The 19,285-nt window shown below is 39.6% G+C and overlaps 1 protein-coding gene across 2 annotated transcripts in view; it reads left to right on the top strand.

Annotated features, from left to right (window-relative positions):
• The window catches only part of EML6 (EMAP like 6), a gene marked incomplete at both ends in the record, with an annotated part of 119,856 nt that overhangs the window by 75,944 nt on the left and 24,627 nt on the right, over nucleotides 1–19,285 (top strand). For both annotated transcript variants that reach the window (XM_080616309.1, XM_080616308.1), the window contains 12 exons: nucleotides 1,779–1,872; nucleotides 6,298–6,398; nucleotides 8,212–8,414; nucleotides 9,777–9,888; nucleotides 10,618–10,745; nucleotides 12,083–12,224; nucleotides 13,381–13,533; nucleotides 13,801–13,932; nucleotides 15,270–15,358; nucleotides 16,054–16,230; nucleotides 16,343–16,544; nucleotides 16,755–16,881. In XM_080616309.1, the coding sequence (XP_080472435.1) occupies nucleotides 1,779–1,872; nucleotides 6,298–6,398; nucleotides 8,212–8,414; nucleotides 9,777–9,888; nucleotides 10,618–10,745; nucleotides 12,083–12,224; nucleotides 13,381–13,533; nucleotides 13,801–13,932; nucleotides 15,270–15,358; nucleotides 16,054–16,230; nucleotides 16,343–16,544; nucleotides 16,755–16,881 (1,660 nt within the window). The remainder of the gene's footprint in view (nucleotides 1–1,778; nucleotides 1,873–6,297; nucleotides 6,399–8,211; nucleotides 8,415–9,776; nucleotides 9,889–10,617; nucleotides 10,746–12,082; nucleotides 12,225–13,380; nucleotides 13,534–13,800; nucleotides 13,933–15,269; nucleotides 15,359–16,053; nucleotides 16,231–16,342; nucleotides 16,545–16,754; nucleotides 16,882–19,285) is intronic.

Raw genomic sequence — 19,285 nt, 5'->3', positions numbered from 1 at the left:
TCTTCCTTAGATCCAATCTAAACTTCCCCTGTTTCAGTTTGAACCCGTTACCCCTTGTCCTGTCACTACAGTCCCTGATGAAGAGTCCATCCCCAGCATCCTTGTAGGCCCCCTTCAGATACTGGAAGGCTGCTCTGAGGTCTCCACGCAGCCTTCTCTTCTCCAGGCTGAACAGCCCCAGCTTTCTCAGCTCACCAGTGGCACTCCTTCTACAACCTACAAAGTTCAATTGTCTTATCATACAATTCAACAATTATGGTTTAGCTTTTTAGACTTTTCCGATTTCATGACAGGAGTTTGTCTCTACAAGTTTGTTAACAGTGATCTTGTTTCTTGTTATGTCACACACGTAGCAAGGATGCCTAGATAGAGTTGAATTATGTATGATCTTCTGTTCTTGCCTTTCTTCCCCTCATTATCAGTAGTGCTGTGTCTTTCCTGCAGTCAAGAGATGATAGCCAGCAGTTATATTTAGCCTTACAATTTTCTAGCATACTTACAGTTTCATTGCATTGTCTATTAACTTTTAACCACCTATTTCCTTACACAGTCATAATTCTTGTCACCATCTCAGGCACAAGAAGAGAAGCATCATCTGATCAGAAATGTTTCAAATGTTTTGGAGTACTTGGACTTTACGGAATTGACTTTCATTGTCTTGTTTGATCATACCTTCCTTCCTTGTCCTTAAACACAGGGATGTTTTGTGTCTGCCTTTGGGAAAGATCAATGCTTTCATAAGGAATAGGAATTTTAAAAGAAACTAAATTATGATAGAAGATAATAAAGCCAAAATAATGCCTTTTAAGGATAAGAATAGACTTGTGTAATAATCCAGTTAAAAATCATAGAATCATGGAACGGGTTGGGTTGGAAGGGAGCTTAAAGCTCCTCCAGCTCCAACCCCTTCCACAGGTAGGGACACCTTCCACTAGAGCAGCTTGCTCCAAGCCCCTGTGTCCAACCTGGCCTTGAACACTGCCAGGGATGGGGCAGCCACAGCTTCTCTGGGCACCCGGTGCCAGCGCCTCAGCACCCTCACAAGGAAGAGCTTCTGCCTTATATCTAACCCCTCAGGTTAAGTTTGAACCCATCACCCCTTGTTCTATCTCTCCAGTCCCTAATGAACAGTCTCCCTCCAGCATCCTTGTAGCCCCCTTCAGACACTGGAAGGCTGCTCTGAGGTCTCCAGGCAGGTTCTCCAGGCTGAACAGCCCCATTTTTCTCAGCCTGTCTCCATACAGGAGGTGCTCCACCCCTCATCATCCTTGTGGCCTCCTCTGGACTTTCTCCAACAGCTCCATGTCCTTCTTACAAGAAGAAGGATGTAATTAAGCAGAAAACACTTTTTTGTCACCTATAACACAACCTGGTGTGTCTCTGATAAAGGTGATGCTGTATTAAAGTCACCTTGGTTAAGAAGAGGAAGGCTGGGTCATGGATTAGTAGAGTGCTCTGTGAAATCTTGATGTGTCATCACACAGTAGGTATTTACTTTGGTGCTATCATACTTGTGGATAAAACTGTCAGCAGATAAAGACTTGGTCATCTTAAGAGGCTGAGCAGGTCGACAGTCTCGGTTCACTTGTCTAATTCTGCATGCAGTCTGCTTTAGGAACTGAAGGCCATCAGTGTATCTGAACTTTCATCTCTCATAACCTTTTGCTTCATTTACAGTACATCATTTGAGATTCAGTTTATGGTGTATTCGTTTTGTTCATTGCCTGTTTTCAGCTAAAGCCGTAGCACCTTTAACATTACATATTGCTTCTGTACAGCTGATGGAAAATGTTTGGCATCTGTTGGGCTCGATGATAATCATGCCATTGTGTTTTGGGATTGGAAAAAAGGAGAAAAGCTAGCAACAACCAGGTAAGAATGCATCTTGCTATGAATGTCCCCCATGATTAGCAACAACCAGGTAAGAATACATCTCAGAATGAATGTCCCCCATGGGTACATTTTTCTATATAGTACCAACCACATTTATTACTATGTTTACAGGAAAAACCAAAACATCTCTCTGCAAACCAAATGGCGTTTCAGAGCAATATATCCAGATTAGAAACCTTGGGATGTACTGCTTAGTGTTTGGAAATCCTGTGAACTACTTCTGTCAAGAGTTCCCCAACATTTCTGTTAAATAGCAACATTGACATTGTAGCTCATTTAACGGTTTTCAAGTGAAGTTAATGTTTCCTGCCAGTTTTATGTCCTGATTCAGGGCAGAAATCATCAGAGATGTCATATATTCCTTATGTATTCTTTACTGAGATGTACTTTATGTATTCTTTACTGAGAGGGTGGTGAGGCACTGGAATGGGTTGCCCAGGGAGGTTGTGAATGCTCCATCCTTGGCGGTGTTCAAGGCCAGGTTGGATGAGGCCTTGGGTGCCATGGTTTAGTGTGAGGTGTCCCTGCCCATGGCAGGGGGGTTGGAGCTAGATGATCTTAAGGTCCTTTCCAACCCTAACTATTCTATGATTCTATGTATTAGACAACAAGCTGGGTTCCATCAGTGCACATAACCAGATCACTTTCTAAAAAGCAAAAAGTCTTCCCTCTAATAGAAGTAGATTTTTCAAGGTCTACTGATCTTGTCTTTTTTCTGAGTCAGCTGTTTCTGAGATATTTACTCTGCGCAGTTTGTAACTGAAAGCTTAGATAATAACCTGAGAGTGAAGAAGCTTTTGCAGTTGCTTGAAGGGACCAGTGTTGGGGAGAGGATGGGATTACAGTCTACATGTTTGCTTTTTCCCTCCTAAAATATTGAGCTGCAAAATCTTCTTTATCATTGAATCATGGAACAGTTTGGGTTGGATGGAACCTTCAAAGCTCGTCTAGTCCAAGCGCCCTGCAATGAGCAGGGTCATCTTCAACGAGATCAAGTATGAATGTCACCTGTGATTTATACTAATCTAGTTGTATATGATAAAAGAATCAAAGTGTTTGAGAACCTTCTTTCTGTCTCACCCTTGGGCAAACAAAATGAACCTCTAGATTTCTGTAGATACCATGTAAGCATGGACTTGTGTATCAGAAAAGCAAGGACTTAATTTCTTACGCTGACAGCAGTTATATAAGGTCTAGCACAGGTCAGTATAAATTATTAGTATAACTTCAAAAAAGTGCCTGTAAAAGATAATTTACTTTTATTATTATATAGTGACATGTTCCAGAAGAAATAAGATTTTCTCATGGCAGCACTATCTGTTCGCTGTATACCATTACTGAAGAAAAAAACACTTTGCTCCAAGTGTGTGGGTACCATGATCTGTATCAGCTATACCATGATGTCTCAGACATCCCATTTATCAGGCAGCAAGATTTCAGATCCTGCTTAAAATCTGTGCTGTGGGGCTTGCTTAGCAACAGTGTTGTCTGTGTTAGAAAACGTGACATTTTCTTTTGCTGTGCAATCCTGGTTTCACTGTCTGCACACAGATTGTGCTTCAGATGACACAAGTGAAAGATATAGCACATATATTCCTACAGAGACTTGCTAAGCTTTAAAAACAAGGTGATGATGGGCTGTATGGCTCCCTGTCTCATGTTACTTACAGGACAGATAGAAGATATAGTACTCAGGTTGTTTTCAGTGTATAAAGCTGCATGTACCCAACGGTTCTACTGTGGTCACTAACCTACTATTTTGAAAATACTCAAGAGTCCTGAAAGAGAGCATAAAGAAAGAGTTTATCTTCTAAAATATTCCAATTTTTTGTTTATATTTTAGAAGTGCCGAAAGGCAAGTCCTCCATTCTGGCAGGCGCAGTAAGACATACAAATTGAGAGACAAAAAGCAAAACAGCAGGGTTTACATCTGAATTTCAGATGTAAGCCTCACATGACAAGGTGTATCTCACATGAATAGAGGAGAGATTCAGAGCAGCCCTGTGGAAAAGGACTTGGGGGTGTTGGTTGATGAGAAAACGAAGATGAGCCAGCTTCAGTGTGTGCTCGCAGCCCAGAAAAGCAACCTGGGCTGCATCAAGAGGAGCGTGACCAGCAGGTCGAAGGAGGTGATCCTGCCCCTCTGCTCTGCTCTCGTGAGACCTCACTTGGAGCATTGTGTGCAGTTCTGGTGTCCTCAACATAAAAAGGACATGGAACTGTTGGAGCAAGTCCAGAGGAGGGCCACGAGGATGATCAGGGGCTGGAGCACCTCCTGTATGAAGAGAGGCTGAGAAAGTTGGGGCTGTTCAGCCTTGAGAAGAGAAGGCTGCATGGAGACCTCAGAGCAGCTTCCAGTATCTGAAGGGGGCCTACAAGGATGCTGGGGAGGGACCCTTCATCAGGGACTGTAGTGACAGGACAAGGGGTAACGGGTTCAAACTGAAACAGGGGAAGTTTAGATTGGATCTAAGGAAGAAATTCTTTACTGAGAGGGTGCTGAGGCACTGGAATGGGTTGCCCAGGGAGGTTGTGAATGCTCCATCCCTGGCAGTGTTCAAGGCCAGGTTGGACAGAGCCTTGGGTGCCATGGTTTAGTGTGAGGTGTTCCTGCCCATGGCAGGGGGGTTGGATCTGGATGATCTTAAGGTCCTTTCCAACCCTAACTATTCTATGATTCTATGATTCTATTCTATGACCTTTGCAGACAAGAAGAATAGGACATCTCCTTACAGTCAGCCAGACCCACAAAGAATTCATCTCAAGGACTAATTCTGAAAAATGAAGTGTACATTCACTGTATGCAAACATCCATTATGTTTATTCTGGAGTTATTTTGTATTTGTTTCTAATGAATATTCTCTTTGTTTAATCTTTTTAGGATAATTTATTTCTGCACAACTTCTCAGTTTTATTTCCCTGTTGCAATGTTCGGAATATCCTGTTATTTATTTGTTTTAATTGCATCCTGGATAAACTATACAGCTTGTTTCCCTATCATGCCTCTACAATCTTCTGTCTAGTTTCATTAAAATCCTTATTGAGTAAGTGTAGCTTTTAGAATCAAGTTGTATCTGAACTTCCCTCGCCAGCTTCTCGTGCCTCATATGCTGAGGCACTGCTGATCCAGTGTTTTGTGTAAGTGGACTGCAATCCCTAAGGGAGCTGAGGGGGGTGTTGTCAAATGCATTTACAATCTGAATCAATGAACATCATGCTCTGATACTTCATTCTATAAGAGCAAACATCCCATTTCAGCTCCTTAGAACACAAGGACACAAAGGAAATCAGGGTAGAAACATACAGTCCAGATCTCTTGTGTCAGCACTATTCATCCTACCACAGATGCAGACATTCTCTCATCATCCTACAGGGACTCCTGCACTGGGATGTAATTAGTTTGATTTTGCACTCTGGGCAGTACATTTTGCCTGCGTGATAGATGCTTCCAGAAGCAGCAGTGTAACTGGCCTGATCTGAAAGGCTGGGCATTATTATAGCAAAGTAGATGAACAAAAGAAGAAGGAATTGCAAGATGTACTTCAGATGTCAAAGGGGTAAAGGGCTGTTTTTCATCTAGCTGGTTCACCTAAAGCAAACACTGAATCCAAGGAGGGTATCAGAACCATATGATTTCCAGAGCCACTAAATCTGATAGATGAAAGTGTCATTGTCACAGTACAAGACCTGGCAATACATACTGAAAAGCTGGGGAGTGTTGGTTTTGGTATTCTATGAAACACTGAGATATAAATAATTACTCCTTTTGCAATGCTGAAACTCAAACTACAGATTCCCATAAACACATACTCCAACAAGAATAGTTTAATTACCCAAGAACTGAATTAGAAGGTGTATGTGTTGCTGAATGAACTGTTACCTAAACTATAATTATATCATTTGGGTTTTTAGTTCTTGCCTTGAAGCACAGTATGTTAAATACTTCCTTGTTTTCCATGACTATTTACAGTATGTATTGAGTTCTTACCACTTAGATATTTATGCTGCCCTTTACACCTTCTCTTAATTGCACTGACCTTTGCAGCCTGCTTCTTCATCATGACTTAGCTGAACTGAAATTCAGTGGGAGACAATTTTTATTCACCAGGTTTCTGAAGGTTTCCAGGGCTAAACTCTTGCAGATCAGAAACACAGTGCTCTGCTTTCTATTGGATAGGGTAAGGATGGGAAGGATAATGAGGACATAGCCTCTGTGGCTCATCTGCCAATCCTCACTGTGTTACAGACCCGTAACTGCACCAGGAGTAGGACAGTCATGGTGATAAGACGCTCATTGCTAAAGACCATCTTAGTCCATACAATAAAATGCCTATTTAGAACAAAACAATTTGAAATGCTAGCTCGTCTCTTACCATGTACTTTTGTTTTTTGTTTTTATTGCAGGGGCCATAAAGATAAAATATTTGTAGTGAAATGTAATCCACATCATGTAGACAAACTAGTCACAGTTGGGATGAAACACATCAAGTTTTGGCAGCAAACAGGTACTGTATTAAATATTTTATATGTAATTTGTTTGAGACTGTGTATACTTTCAATACAGGAACACTATGTTCTCGGTTTAAGAATTTGTTTTATTCACAAAGCAATTTCCTAATTACCAAAATTAGAGAGGGGTAAAACCTACCTCTGAATCAGCAAATGTCCCAGTAGACCTTTCTCTTCGGAAGATACTTCCAGCTACTTGGCTTTTAGCTCTATTCATACCATTAAGGATTTCTTCTGAACAAGCATCCTTGGCTCACAGAAAAAACACTTGAGCAGATTATGACCCTTGTGAAAGCACCAGCTGGTAGCTACAAATCTTAGGTGCCTCTGGCCCACTGCTGGAAACAGCAGTGTTTGTTCTTCAGGTATTGTTGGGACACTTCTGCAACCCTTCAGTTTCAAGATAGAGCTGGTTTTCAGTCACCTGAGATGACTTCCAGAGATGGAAGTACATGTTTCACAGTGCAGGCAGGTTTGAGGACGGACCTTAAAATGTGTGCCTGGGCAAAACAAAAAAGAGACGAAAAATACGGTGCTTTGCAGAAGTGGAGTTATAACAATTTGGGCTAAAATTCATAACACAGTATCACAAGAACCAAGTTATCAAGGTAATCTATTTTCTGTAGGACACAGAACGTTTGTTTCCTTTTCTAAATAATGAAAAATGAAAGTGTATTTTCCATTATTTCAAAACAGGATGAGATTCTGCAGACTAACAAGCAAAATATTCAGAATGGGAAGTAGCTGTTGGTCTAGACTTGTGTCAGACTGAGAAAGAGCTGGTTTCTTCATGATTTTTTGTTCTTCGTGACTTTTAATTGCATAGACACTACATGAGTACTTGGTCAAAAGATCTTGGAGAGCATCTTCTGTGTGTAAGGTTGGCAGGGCAAGGGCAGCTAAAAATAGAACTCAAGACAACTCAGAATCAAGTAGCTTTATGAAGCTCCTATACTTACACCATACTTGACAGCATTCAAGTGGTTCAGGTGCTCTCAGATTAAAAATTACATTTTTCCCTGCATAGGTTATGTTTAGGTTATTTTTGTAATGATAAAATACACTTTCAGTGCTGCTTGCTAAATTCCATTGCAGGAATTTACATTAAGCAGTATCTTACTCAAAGTACAGTCTCTTTGCAATAAAAATGGTGTATTCTGAATTAAGATTTGCTCAGTGGGACTCTTGGTGTGATGCTAATTGTGAAATACACAATGACTTGGCAAAAGGATACCACTGCTATTTTATTTTGTACTTCTATGTGTATTTTAATCTGTCAGTACTCAATTCATGGGTGCATACAGCTACTCCTGCTTTCTGAACTGAAGTAATACTGTGGCAACTTGGTTCTCTGATGATCAAAACAGCAGCAAATCCTGCCATTTATTATGCAGAACTGCTGCCAAATTGCCAGGTTGCTAGTGGACAAGCAAAATGAACCTCTAGTATCTCATGTGTAGTTGTGGTCACCTTTAAACAGTAAATGCGTGGCAGGAGCTTGGCAGGCTGTTTTGTGCAAAAGCCATCCTGCCAGCCATTGTGTTAATCCTTTTTACACAATTCCTCACTAAATTTACCATTTGCTTGGAAAGAACAGCCTGAAAAATAAAGTCTGTGCTGCTTCAAAACTGTCTTTCCGACATTGATTTTCTGCTATTATATTTGTCCCCTGTGTACTCTGTTTTCAGTATTTCTCTAATCTACTCCATCATAGATAATCAAAGGGGATGATGGGGTCAAGACATTTGTCTTTACAGCACTATGGCTGCAAACTGAAATCCAGACAGATTCCTTTTGTTCATGGTGCAGGTGGAGGTTTTACATCAAAACGAGGAACGTTTGGAACTACTGGAAAACTGGAAACTATGATGAGTGTCTCATACGGGCGAATAGAAGATCTGGTTTTCTCTGGTGCTGCTACTGGAGATATTTATATCTGGAAGGACACTCTGTTGCTGAAGACAGTGAAAGCCCATGATGGACCTGTATTTGCCATGCATGCATTGGATAAGGTATTTAGCATCTGATGTGACCCATTCATCTTTATGGGTTCTGTTGAAGCACTGGATTTTAGAAGTGTGTAACTCACATACCTTCCAGTGAAGTTACTCAGGGTAACTCGATGTGTACATGAGCAATACATTGTCCTACATTGCATTAACACTGAAGATGTTTTAATAATCAAAACCATAGCAGAAAATGAGTTGAACTGTATGAATCTGAATGTGATTAAAATCACAGAACCGATATTAATGAGTTCTGTTATTTGATAGATATTTGTTTGTGAGCACCATGTCGTTATGTGCTTGCTATCTGACCAATAACTTTCTGACCTGGGAATATGCAGCATTTATTTCTCACTGAGAAAGAATACATTCAAGCTTGTCACTGTTGTATTTGTAAACCCCAGGAGAGTAATAGGAGCTATTCACTGCCTCTTCAGCCTGATCCCAAAAATATGTTTGCATTATCAGTTTCCAGAATATGAAACATGAATTTTTAATAGTATTATCACTGTATCTTAAGCAATCAAGACTTTGAATATCCAAAGGTTTTGTTTCTCTGAGTTATTTATTCCAGATAGCAAAAGTATTTTTCTTAAGCTGCATCAAGAAATCTTTAGAAGAAACTATGGCAAAATATATTATTGACATCGCATGAATGAGGTTGGGGCGAAGTTTTGCCACTGGCAGTTTGAAAATGCTGATAATGGAACATCCTTTTTGAGGTTATAGTTTCAACTTCAAAAGTATAGAGGGAGGAGAAGAATATTAACTATAAACATTTTTATAGATCAAGGTCACTTAAAATCCCTGCAGCTCAGTCCTTTCTGCCCTAGCTGATTGTTCCCAGCTTTTCAATCAGTTTTTCTATTTGATCTTGGCACTCCATCTTCTGAACATCCTCTTCTCTTACTTTTTTCTTGGTTAGTTATTTATGCTGTATTTTACACTCACTTGGCACAGATAAAGAGAATCTACCAAGGGTGTTAATCAAAGAATTGGTTCCTATACATTATTAAAACTCAGTTTGAAACATCTGCTAAGTGAGACTATTTTACTAGCTACTTGTCTGAAGATGAAGCACATATTTGTCCATAGCTTATTTTCACATGCAGAAAAATGTTATGGTCCAGCATTACTACTTACAATAGTGTGCAATCTGCAGGGTTATTAAATCTTTGTAACCCTAAAAAAGCAACTCTCTAATCTTATCCCCTTCTATATTTTTTTTCATGGGTGTAGGCTCCATCATTTTTAATTCAACACATAAACAAAATGCAAAGGGGAATTTATACTGTCCTTGGACATGCCTTTTTAAATGTTAACATATGAGCACTGACATTTGTCTGTTTCCATTCTGTGATCACACAGGGGTTTGTAACTGGTGGAAAAGATGGAATCGTGGCTCTGTGGGATGATATGTTTGAACGATGTCTGAAGACGTATGCTATTAAAAGAGCAGCACTATCTGCTAGTTCTAAAGGTATTATTTTTTAGTGTGTTTTAATAAGGACTATACACAGGAAGGCTGGTAGACCAGCAGCAATAGGTGTCAAAACTTACCAGAAAACAAAGAGAACTGTAATAAATTACTTACTACTCCATGCTGTAATTCTCTGGATTGCTGCAAGTTGCATTTCACACAGTCTTTGCCATTTCTAGTTTGCTCTGCTATTTCCTCATCTATTCCGTGACATTTGGCTTTGTTTTCACTGAAGAAATGATTTTAGAAAGGAATGTCACAAGCCTGTGAGTCTGACTGCTCCAAAGCCTGTTCTGTTTAGCAGCTAGCTGCCTCAGCTGGCCACATTTCATGTACTGAGACCAAGGTCCCTGTGAGCTCGAAAGCCCTGTTAAATTGTACTTCCAACAGGCATCAGGTGAAAGCTTGTACAGTGACATTCACAGCTAATGACAGACTTAACATCCATGGTGCTGGAGCAGCTGAACCCTGGTACACTGTCACTGTTAAAGCAGTAAAATACCAGCCTTTTTATTGCCACAGTATAGACTAGCACAAGCTCCCCTCCTTTGAACTGTTAATTAAATCCAGGGATTATGTAGTAGTTTGATCAGGCAAATGTATCTCATGTTTCATGATTTTAAAGAGATTTCAATTTTAGGTAGTATCAGCTGTATAAACTATGGATGATAATGAGGCTCTTTTTGATTTCACAATAAAAACCTTAAATTAACTTTTTACATGCTTCAGGTTTACTGCTAGAAGACAATCCCTCAATTCGAGCCATCAGTCTAGGACATGGACATATATTAGTGGGAACTAAAAATGGAGAGATACTTGAAATTGATAAAAGTGGTCCTATGACTCTTCTTGTTCAGGTACGGCATGGATCTCCCATATCAAAATATTCCCTGTAGAAACAGAAGATGTTATAAGATTTTCCCAGTTCTTTCCTTTCTGTTTTCATTAACCCTGTTGGCCACCATTCCTTTCCTCACTTAGGCAGAAGTTGATGCTTTCTTATGTAAATGACTTTGAGATTCACTGTGGATTCAGAATTCTGAAGGTAAAATGAGCAGTCCAATAGGTCCAAAGGCTGATGAGGCTTTTTATGCTTTTTGTAGATATTATAGTTTAAAGAGACCTCTTTTTGCAAGCCAAAGTGTTTTGCAAAGTTTGGTTAAAACAAATCATATATATGCCCACTGCTGTATTTGATGTTGCATTGGTTTAGTGTCTTAACCCTAATATCTATATGTAGAAAATCCTACGTATCATTTACTGAGTTATAATCTGTCAAGTTGTTACTTTTTGTTGTCTGTAACTGACTAAATTAGCATTATTTTTTACAAATACATTGTTTCTTTAGTGTTTTTTTTTCTAGTCAGTTCTGATCACACAAAATAATCTTTCCAATTGTCATTGCCTTCATGACAGCCTTGCTAACCTGAATGTAAAGTTGTAAATTATTTAACTCACTAATTTGGAATTGCAATCTCATCCTAATATATTTATCTTCAGATGAATACTAAGGTTATGAGATAGGAAAATTACCTTAGAATTACCTGATTGCAGTGAGTTTTCTGATAAAGTGTTACAATTGTCATCCATCTAAAATGACATCTTTAAATGCATCAGCTGAGCCAAAATAGAGAATCCGTAAGGTGTAATCAAGATGCGAGGAGAGTTCCTCCCCTTTTCCTGTCATTGGTATCTTTCTATCTCAACAAAACCAGTTACCAAACTGAAATCCAGATTGAGAATAATGAGAAATGATTTCACCTTGAACTGCAGGGCCAGCAAGCTGTGGCACATTGAAAACTGAGTTCTGAGGAAGGATTAAATGAACTGAATATGTGTATGCTGGACAAAGAAGTTCTTCAGGATCTCGAAAATGGCAGAAGCCTTAAAGATAGATTAGCCCATGTTAGGATTTCAGGATAAAGTCATGTTTGGGGCATCACTATTTCTTGTTCATTTCAAGTCTGGAAGAGAGAGCTTTAGAAGCATGGGAATTAGAGCTAGTAACAGTGGAGGAGACTATGGAGAAGTATGTTTTAGATGGTTATCAGAGGAAACAGACCAAACAGTCAGATCTCTTTGAATGTGGAAATCCTTTGAGAGGAGATGGTGGAAGCCTTATTGCCTGGGACTTGTAAGGTACCACACAAACCCAAATGCATTATATACTCTTATATTCAATGATTCACTTTAGGGACATATGGAAGGAGAAGTCTGGGGCTTGGCAGCTCACCCTCTCTTGCCTGTCTGTGCAACAGTGAGTGATGATAAAACACTCCGAATCTGGGAGCTCTCATCCCAGCACCGCATGCTGGCCGTGAGGAAACTCAAGAAAGGTAATTCTCATTTGGCCATATACGGTATATAATGGTCATGATGTCACTCTGTTCCTGTAACAGTCCCCTCCTTGCTTTCAATGCTCATCACAGGCATTAATTAGGTAGGAAGAGGACACAGTCATTAAGAAATTGAAAGCATAGAAAGTGAATTGTCTTTGGCATGTGTCAAGTCAATGAAAAGGGTAGGAAGAAAAAGGATGATAATCTATTGTAATGAATGATAATAAAATTAACTTTAATGTATTTTCATTGGATTCCAAGTGGAATGACTTGACCTTGGAATCATTTTCCTTCCTAAGAATACTTATTTAAGGCTAGCATATATTTCTGCTGACATTAAAAAGTTTCCTTATGAAGACAAATGTAAAATGTTCTGCATGGTGAGCACAATCGGGGCAACATGAATGTTACGTGTTATTTTAACTTCTCTGAAAATGAACAGTTTTCCTGCCCCCTCCTCTGTATAAAGTTGGATAAGCTATGCTGCAATGCTGTCTTCCCAAAATTACTCTTATTTCATTTATTCATCGATATCATTTAGGAAGTTTTCTGGTGGAAATTCAACATGCTTCATTTTCAGTGACAGATCCAGAGCACTGGAACTCTAATTGGATGAGGAAAACCAGAGTCAGGTGAACTCAGGGATGGAGGAGGATATCTGTATGAGAGAGTATGGTCAGAAATAATGGTGAGGCCAAAAGTAAATGGAGGAAGTGTAGTACTTCTCTGTTTTAAATGTGTTTCACCTGACAGGAATTCAGTTGTATAACAAAGAAGCTTTCAGTGTAGTATTCCTAAAAGACATATAGTTATGCTGCCTGTAATGAGTCTTGGAATTTTCCATCTGGATATCCTTTCTGTTCTTGTTTTGTTTTGGATTTTTGACATCACTGGTGTGTTTAGAACACAGCTGCAAGGTGGCATTTGCACCTACACCCATTCCAAGTCTTATCAAACCACAGAAGGTACATTCCCACTTAGTAAAAAGTTAACCATAGCCCTGCTATCACATAATATATTGGTTTTAATAAAAAACAAATCTATTTAAAAGGGATGTACTTGATGTAAAAACCTTTCAGTTGCAGTTCATTTATGGTTCTCTCACTCCCAAGTTTGTCAACCTGAAGATACTCCCTACCGTTTTCTTCTGCAGGTGGACGATGCTGTGCCTTTTCTCCCGATGGGAAAGCCTTGGCTGTAGGCTTGAATGATGGGAGTTTTCTGGTGGTAAATGCTGACACTGTTGAAGACATGGTCTCTTTTCACCACAGAAAGGAAATGATCTCAGATATAAAGTTTTCACGAGGTATAATCAGATGATAAGGTGAAAGGACAGCATTTATCTTGGAGTCTGTTTTTCTCCTGTAGACAAAGGAGTGAATGTTCAGAAGGTAGACTGGCTTTATGTGTGCTCCATTGAAATACTTTACAGTTCTGTATGGTTGTATGCAACCCAGTACAATGGGGCCCACCGTAAACTGGTGCATTTGGTTGATCTACAGTAGTAAAAATGCATAACAATAATAATTATAACATGTACAGCTTTAATAATCTCAGTGTCTCTTCTTTACAGAATCAGGGAAGTACCTGGCTGTGGCTTCCCATGATAATTTTGTAGATATTTACAATGTGCTTACCAGCAAAAGAGTTGGCATTTGTAAAGGTGCATCCAGCTATATCACACACATTGACTGGGACTCGAGAGGTAAAATGTTTGACCAGAGATACAGATTTAAAATGCCTGTGAAACAGAATATCAGAAAGCTGTTCTCGTACCAGTTGTTAGCATAAACTGTCACTACTAATGCAAATGATGTTTCAACGTTAAGCACCATATGGGTTCAGTGCAATTACATTTGCTGGCATCCAATTTGTTTGCTTCTTTGCTGATCATTACATGGCAATCACTGCAATGAAGTTAGCGAGCCTTACTGTCACAGCTAATAACATCTAGCAGGATTGATAATGAACTCTTGCAAATAAGCCTTCCCAGACCTAATATGATTCTGTGTGGAAACACCTGTGTGTCTGAGCCCTGCTTCCCCTGTTGTGCTAGTCCTAAATTGTGGTGCAAGCTCACGGCCCACAACAGGAGCTAAATTCCTTGCAGAATTCATTCAGATCTGGGTGCCATTCTTAAGCTGGAAATAGAAAACCGTGCTACAGCTGAGCTGGTACTGTGTGCCTGCTTAAAACCCTCAATCTGATAGTTGTAAAGTAATAACAGCAAGCTGTGTAATACTACTTGTAATAGCCAGTTCTTGGATATAATGCATGAGCAGATGTAAAGTATAAGAAAACTGAGAATTCTTTGTGTCCTTTATGGTATTTATTGGAAACTAACTGAACTTCTAGATGTAAAGGATTAATATACTAAATTGTATAAACTGCATTATATAGGTCAGGTAGGAAAGGCATGATGCTTCTATGGCATATTGCATTTCTGTTTGTCAGTGACCCGAACAGACTGACTATGTATAGCTCACGTAACAATGGGCAAGAAGCTCAGTGAAAACAGAACATTGCTGGAACGGCACTAGTTCATATCAGTTGATAATCTAATGTACTGTCAGTTGCATTCAGGATTATCTTTGTAATATCATAGCTTTTGTATGAGTACAGTAAACTTCATGGGGAGGGACAGTTTGGTGTGTAACTGGACTATATACCAGTCAAGCACTGCAAAACAGGATCTTACAGTGCATTTAGCTTTTGGCAAAGCTGTCTTGCAGAATGATTATGAAAATTCAAAGCATACACATTTATAGTTTTTACTTTTCATTATCATGGTGATGAAAACACAAGTGAAATATTTGTTATGAGAAGAACACAATTTGCTGCAAGACAGTAATTTTTTAGGGATGGTGGATAATACTTAAAATACTACTTCTGCAGTGAATTGGGAGTATAGGATTCTTCTGAGAGTGATTCGAAACCTCTGCTTTAGCTTACCCTTAGAAACCTCTTTACTCAATCAAAAGAAAGTTCAGAATATTCATGATAATGAATAAGGATCATAATAAACTCTTATTTCATACCCAGGAAAGTTATTGCAAGTCAATTCTGGTGCCAAAGAACAGCTATTTTTTGAAGCACCAAGGGGGAAAAGGCATATTATAAGAATTGCTGAGGTACGAATTATGCTTATTGGATCTTTTTACTGTGAAAGTTATTTTTCAGGACTGTTGAAAATTAGCATATTTTGTCTTCAAATGGTCTAGCTTTTCCTTTTAAATACAATAGAATTAGATTTAATCATTCTGTATAGCATCTTTCCTAGCCTTTGTAAATGGTAGGACTTGCAAGCTTCCGCTTGTATCTCTAAATTTATTAATGGTTATTTAATAGCAGTCATTTTCCATAACCCCTTTCCTGAAAAGTCACCTGTTTTCATAGAATCATAGAATTTTATAATGGTTTGGGTTGGAAAGGACCTTAAGAACATCCTGTTCCAACCCCTGCCATGGTTTTCTGTGTAACGAGTGTTCATCTAGTTTATACCCCCTCTAAAGATTATGGCCTGGATTTAATGATGTGGATCATTTGTGACACATAGTTCTTGTGCAAAACTGGCAATGTTTAGCACCTCAGAAAATCTTTCAGGAGATTTGTATCCAGATCATGCTTTACCTTGGAAAAGTGGAAATATTTGAGGTTTTAAGCCTTTTGATGGAGATAAACAGTTTGTATTAATAAGCTGTAAACAGTGAACAGTTTCTAAAACCACTAAAATTAAGTTAATATCAAACATAGAGAAATATAGGTGTGAAACCAATGTGCGTTTGATGTATTAAGACAGTATCTTCTGGGGATATTTTAATTGCAGGTAGAGAAAATAGAGTGGGACACCTGGACATGTGTACTTGGCTCTACTTGTGAAGGAATTTGGCCCATGCACAGTGACGTGACTGTTGTGAATGCTGCCAGCCTTACAAAAGATGGAACGCTGTTAGCTACAGGAGATGATTTTGGGTTTGTGAAGCTTTTTTCATATCCAGTGAAGGTAATAAATGCGTTTATTTCTATGATTCGATGCTACAGAAGCAGAGGAATTAAGGAAGACACTGTTTGTGGCATGTCAGGCTGCTAACATGGGAATTCTTTGTGCTACACAGGGCCAACATGCAAAATTCAAGAAGTACGTGGGTCACAGCGCACAGGTAACCAACGTGCGGTGGTTACACAATGATTCTGTGCTGCTGACTGTAGGTGGTGCTGATACAGCTTTGATGATCTGGACCAGAGAATTATTGGGCATTCAGGAGAGTAAGCTGGTTGATAGTGAAGAATCAGACACAGATGCAGAAGAAGATGGAGGTAAAAAGGATTGTATGAAACATGGCTTTAATTTAGACTCACACAGGCATTTAACTTGAAGTGGGCAAGAGACATTCATGTGCTAAAGCTCAGTGTAGGGAGAGCTTGGTAGGATTTGTTTCTTTCCTTTTATTGGTGTAGATCTTGTTTTCTACTCTTCCACTGTGAAACAAGGGTAGTTTGTTTTATTTTATGTTTTATTTTCCTAAGGTTATGATAGTGATGTTGCAAGAGAAAAAGCAATTGACTATACCACTAAGATCTATGCAGTAAGCATCCGAGAAATGGAAGGGACAAAACCACATCAGCAGCTGAAGGAAGTTTCAGTAGAAGAGAGGTATGTCACGCAAAGGCATTCATTTCTAAATGTACACTGCATTCTTTTGAATCTCTTTTCACGTAACTAAAATTAGTCCTTAAAAATAGGACAGGAATGTGCAAATTCACAAGATAATATTTAAAATGGTGCTCAACATATTAATATGATGGAGAATAATATGTATACATCAGTAAAACACCTGTGAGTGTTGTGTTCGCTGCTACTGTCACATAAGCAGCCATATTCTTTCCTAATTAGTAGGTGTAGCTGTGCATGTGTGTGCAGCAGGGCTTTGGGGACAGGGAGAGCTTGTAAATGCTTTGTAATTGAGGCTTTTGTGGTGATGTTTTCATTGAAAGGTTATAATTGTGTCAGGTTGTTACTGTTAAAGCTGAAATTTCCCATGGCACACATTGGCCTTAGGCTGAACTATTCTGGGAAAAATAAGCTGGAAGGAGAATAGTATTGGAGAAGACAGTAAAGAAAAGAGGTAAGAGCTGAGCACAGAGTGAGGTCCATAGACCTAGGGGAGGGAGTGAGTAAAAACTCTGTCTGGGACACTATTGCTGGTAGAGAAGAATCTATAGCCAGTAAAGTACATTCCCCTTCCTAATTTAGACCAGTAAATGTACACCAGTGAATCCAGTTGATTTCTCAACTGTGAATCCGTGCAGTCTCTTTTATAGAATTTCTTTTTATCAGTGGTCATTCTTTCATCATGAGTTTTCTTGCCTTCGCCCAATGTTGGGCACTGACAAAAGGCTGCTGTGGGTTAACCCACAGAAACAGTTCAAGCTTGGCTGTTTGCCCTCAGTTTGCCCGGAACACATGACTAGTAACAATTCAGCAATGGCATATTGTTCTCCCCAGGGATCCTGCCCTAGTTAGAGAGCAGGATACGTGTCCTCAGGGAGTACAGCGGGTGCAGGAGGAAGCACTGGTGCACTGCGGGATCCCTGCTGCAGGTACTGCAGAAGATGAGAGTGCTGGGTGGAGAAAGAGGCTGGGATGGCAAGAAGAGAGCTCTGGAGCCTGTGGAGAGCTGTGTTTTGCTTCCGTCACAGGACTCTGGGTGGTGGTTAGCAAACGGAGTATTCTGCAGGCAGCCTCTCACCGTGTCCCACCGCAATTCCAGAGGAGTACAGCTGAATTTGCAGGAAAACTGAACACTCATGGCTGCAAGTGGAGATCAGTTAAGCAGTGTGTTGAACAAACGTAACACATTGAACAGACGAAGGTCTGAGGTTCTCTTACCTGACTATGGAAAACTAGTGCCATCTTTTGAGATTTTTGGCTTTAAATTGCCTTGGTGTCCTGATTTGCAAGATGCAAAATGGAGTGAGGAATAGTCCCTGATTTCATGCAGACCTTCGAAAAATGAATTTGTTTATGTTTTTAAAGCTCTCAAGGAATGGATAGAAAGTAATCATAACATTTTCACTCAGCGTTTGAATAGGACAGCAGAAGTTGGGTGTGAAAAATGAGAAGAAAAATGGTGCACCTCTTTATTTTCATCACATTTTAGCAAAAACATGCAATAGGAGGATTAGTCTTTTTTTTTTTTCAATGGAATACTGAACCATAAACGTTTCTTTTCCCCTTCTTTTAAGGATTTCTCATTCCATTTCCTCATTTACTCATATAATATCTTTCTTCCTCCGTTTTTCTCTAAAAAGGCATAGGGTATTATCTAGTAATGTTCTGAGATTGAATTAAAAAAGTGAAACTCTTTTATTTTGGGCTAATAGTGCTAAACTGTTATTACACATGAAATGACAAGTGCCAATGGTGCACCAAATGTTTTACACCAGAAACCCTTGTACCTTCCAGCTGCTTTATTCTGCTTTGATGATGCAAAAGCAACTGTAGAGCTAGTTTAATTGACCAATTAAGCTGAGCTTAAAATGGTTTTGTACTAGTGAATTACCAGCAATACAAGCATAAGCATCAGTCTCTTCTGCAGTTTGCCAGCACTATTTTCAGTCCAGGAGTGAAAACCACCACAGTCCCTTTGGGTCCATAGAAAGCTTCCCTTCTTGAAACCTGGCCCTGGATCTGTTCTGATGCAAGCAAGTACCCAGCTTCTCTGAGGACTATCTGTCTGCCCACAGACATGAGTCTGTCCACATCCTCAGTCCTGCAATGCATAAGCTGATTGAGCTGATTCAGCAACACACCTGCTGTGCTGCTGTGGAGGAAGGCATCCTGGCAACGAGCAGGTAGTTTGCTGTTTTCAGCCTTTTACACAAAACCCGTGGTACTGCAGAGCAGGCTTCCTGCTTGTCACACTGACTGATAATGCCTAATGCAGGGAAAATGTGCTTTGTGCTACCCAACGCCACAAAGCAACACTGAAGCTGGAAGCTCTTCTAGTGTTTCCACACTACCCACTCTGTTTATAGTGGTGGGCCTATTTAAATGG

The sequence above is a fragment of the Psittacula echo genome (genome assembly GCF_963264785.1).
Source record: "Psittacula echo genome assembly, chromosome: 4".
Taxonomy (NCBI): Eukaryota; Metazoa; Chordata; class Aves; order Psittaciformes; family Psittacidae; genus Psittacula; species Psittacula echo.
Note: the sequence above shows the minus strand (reverse complement) of the source record. Positions and strands in the feature narration are given on the sequence as shown.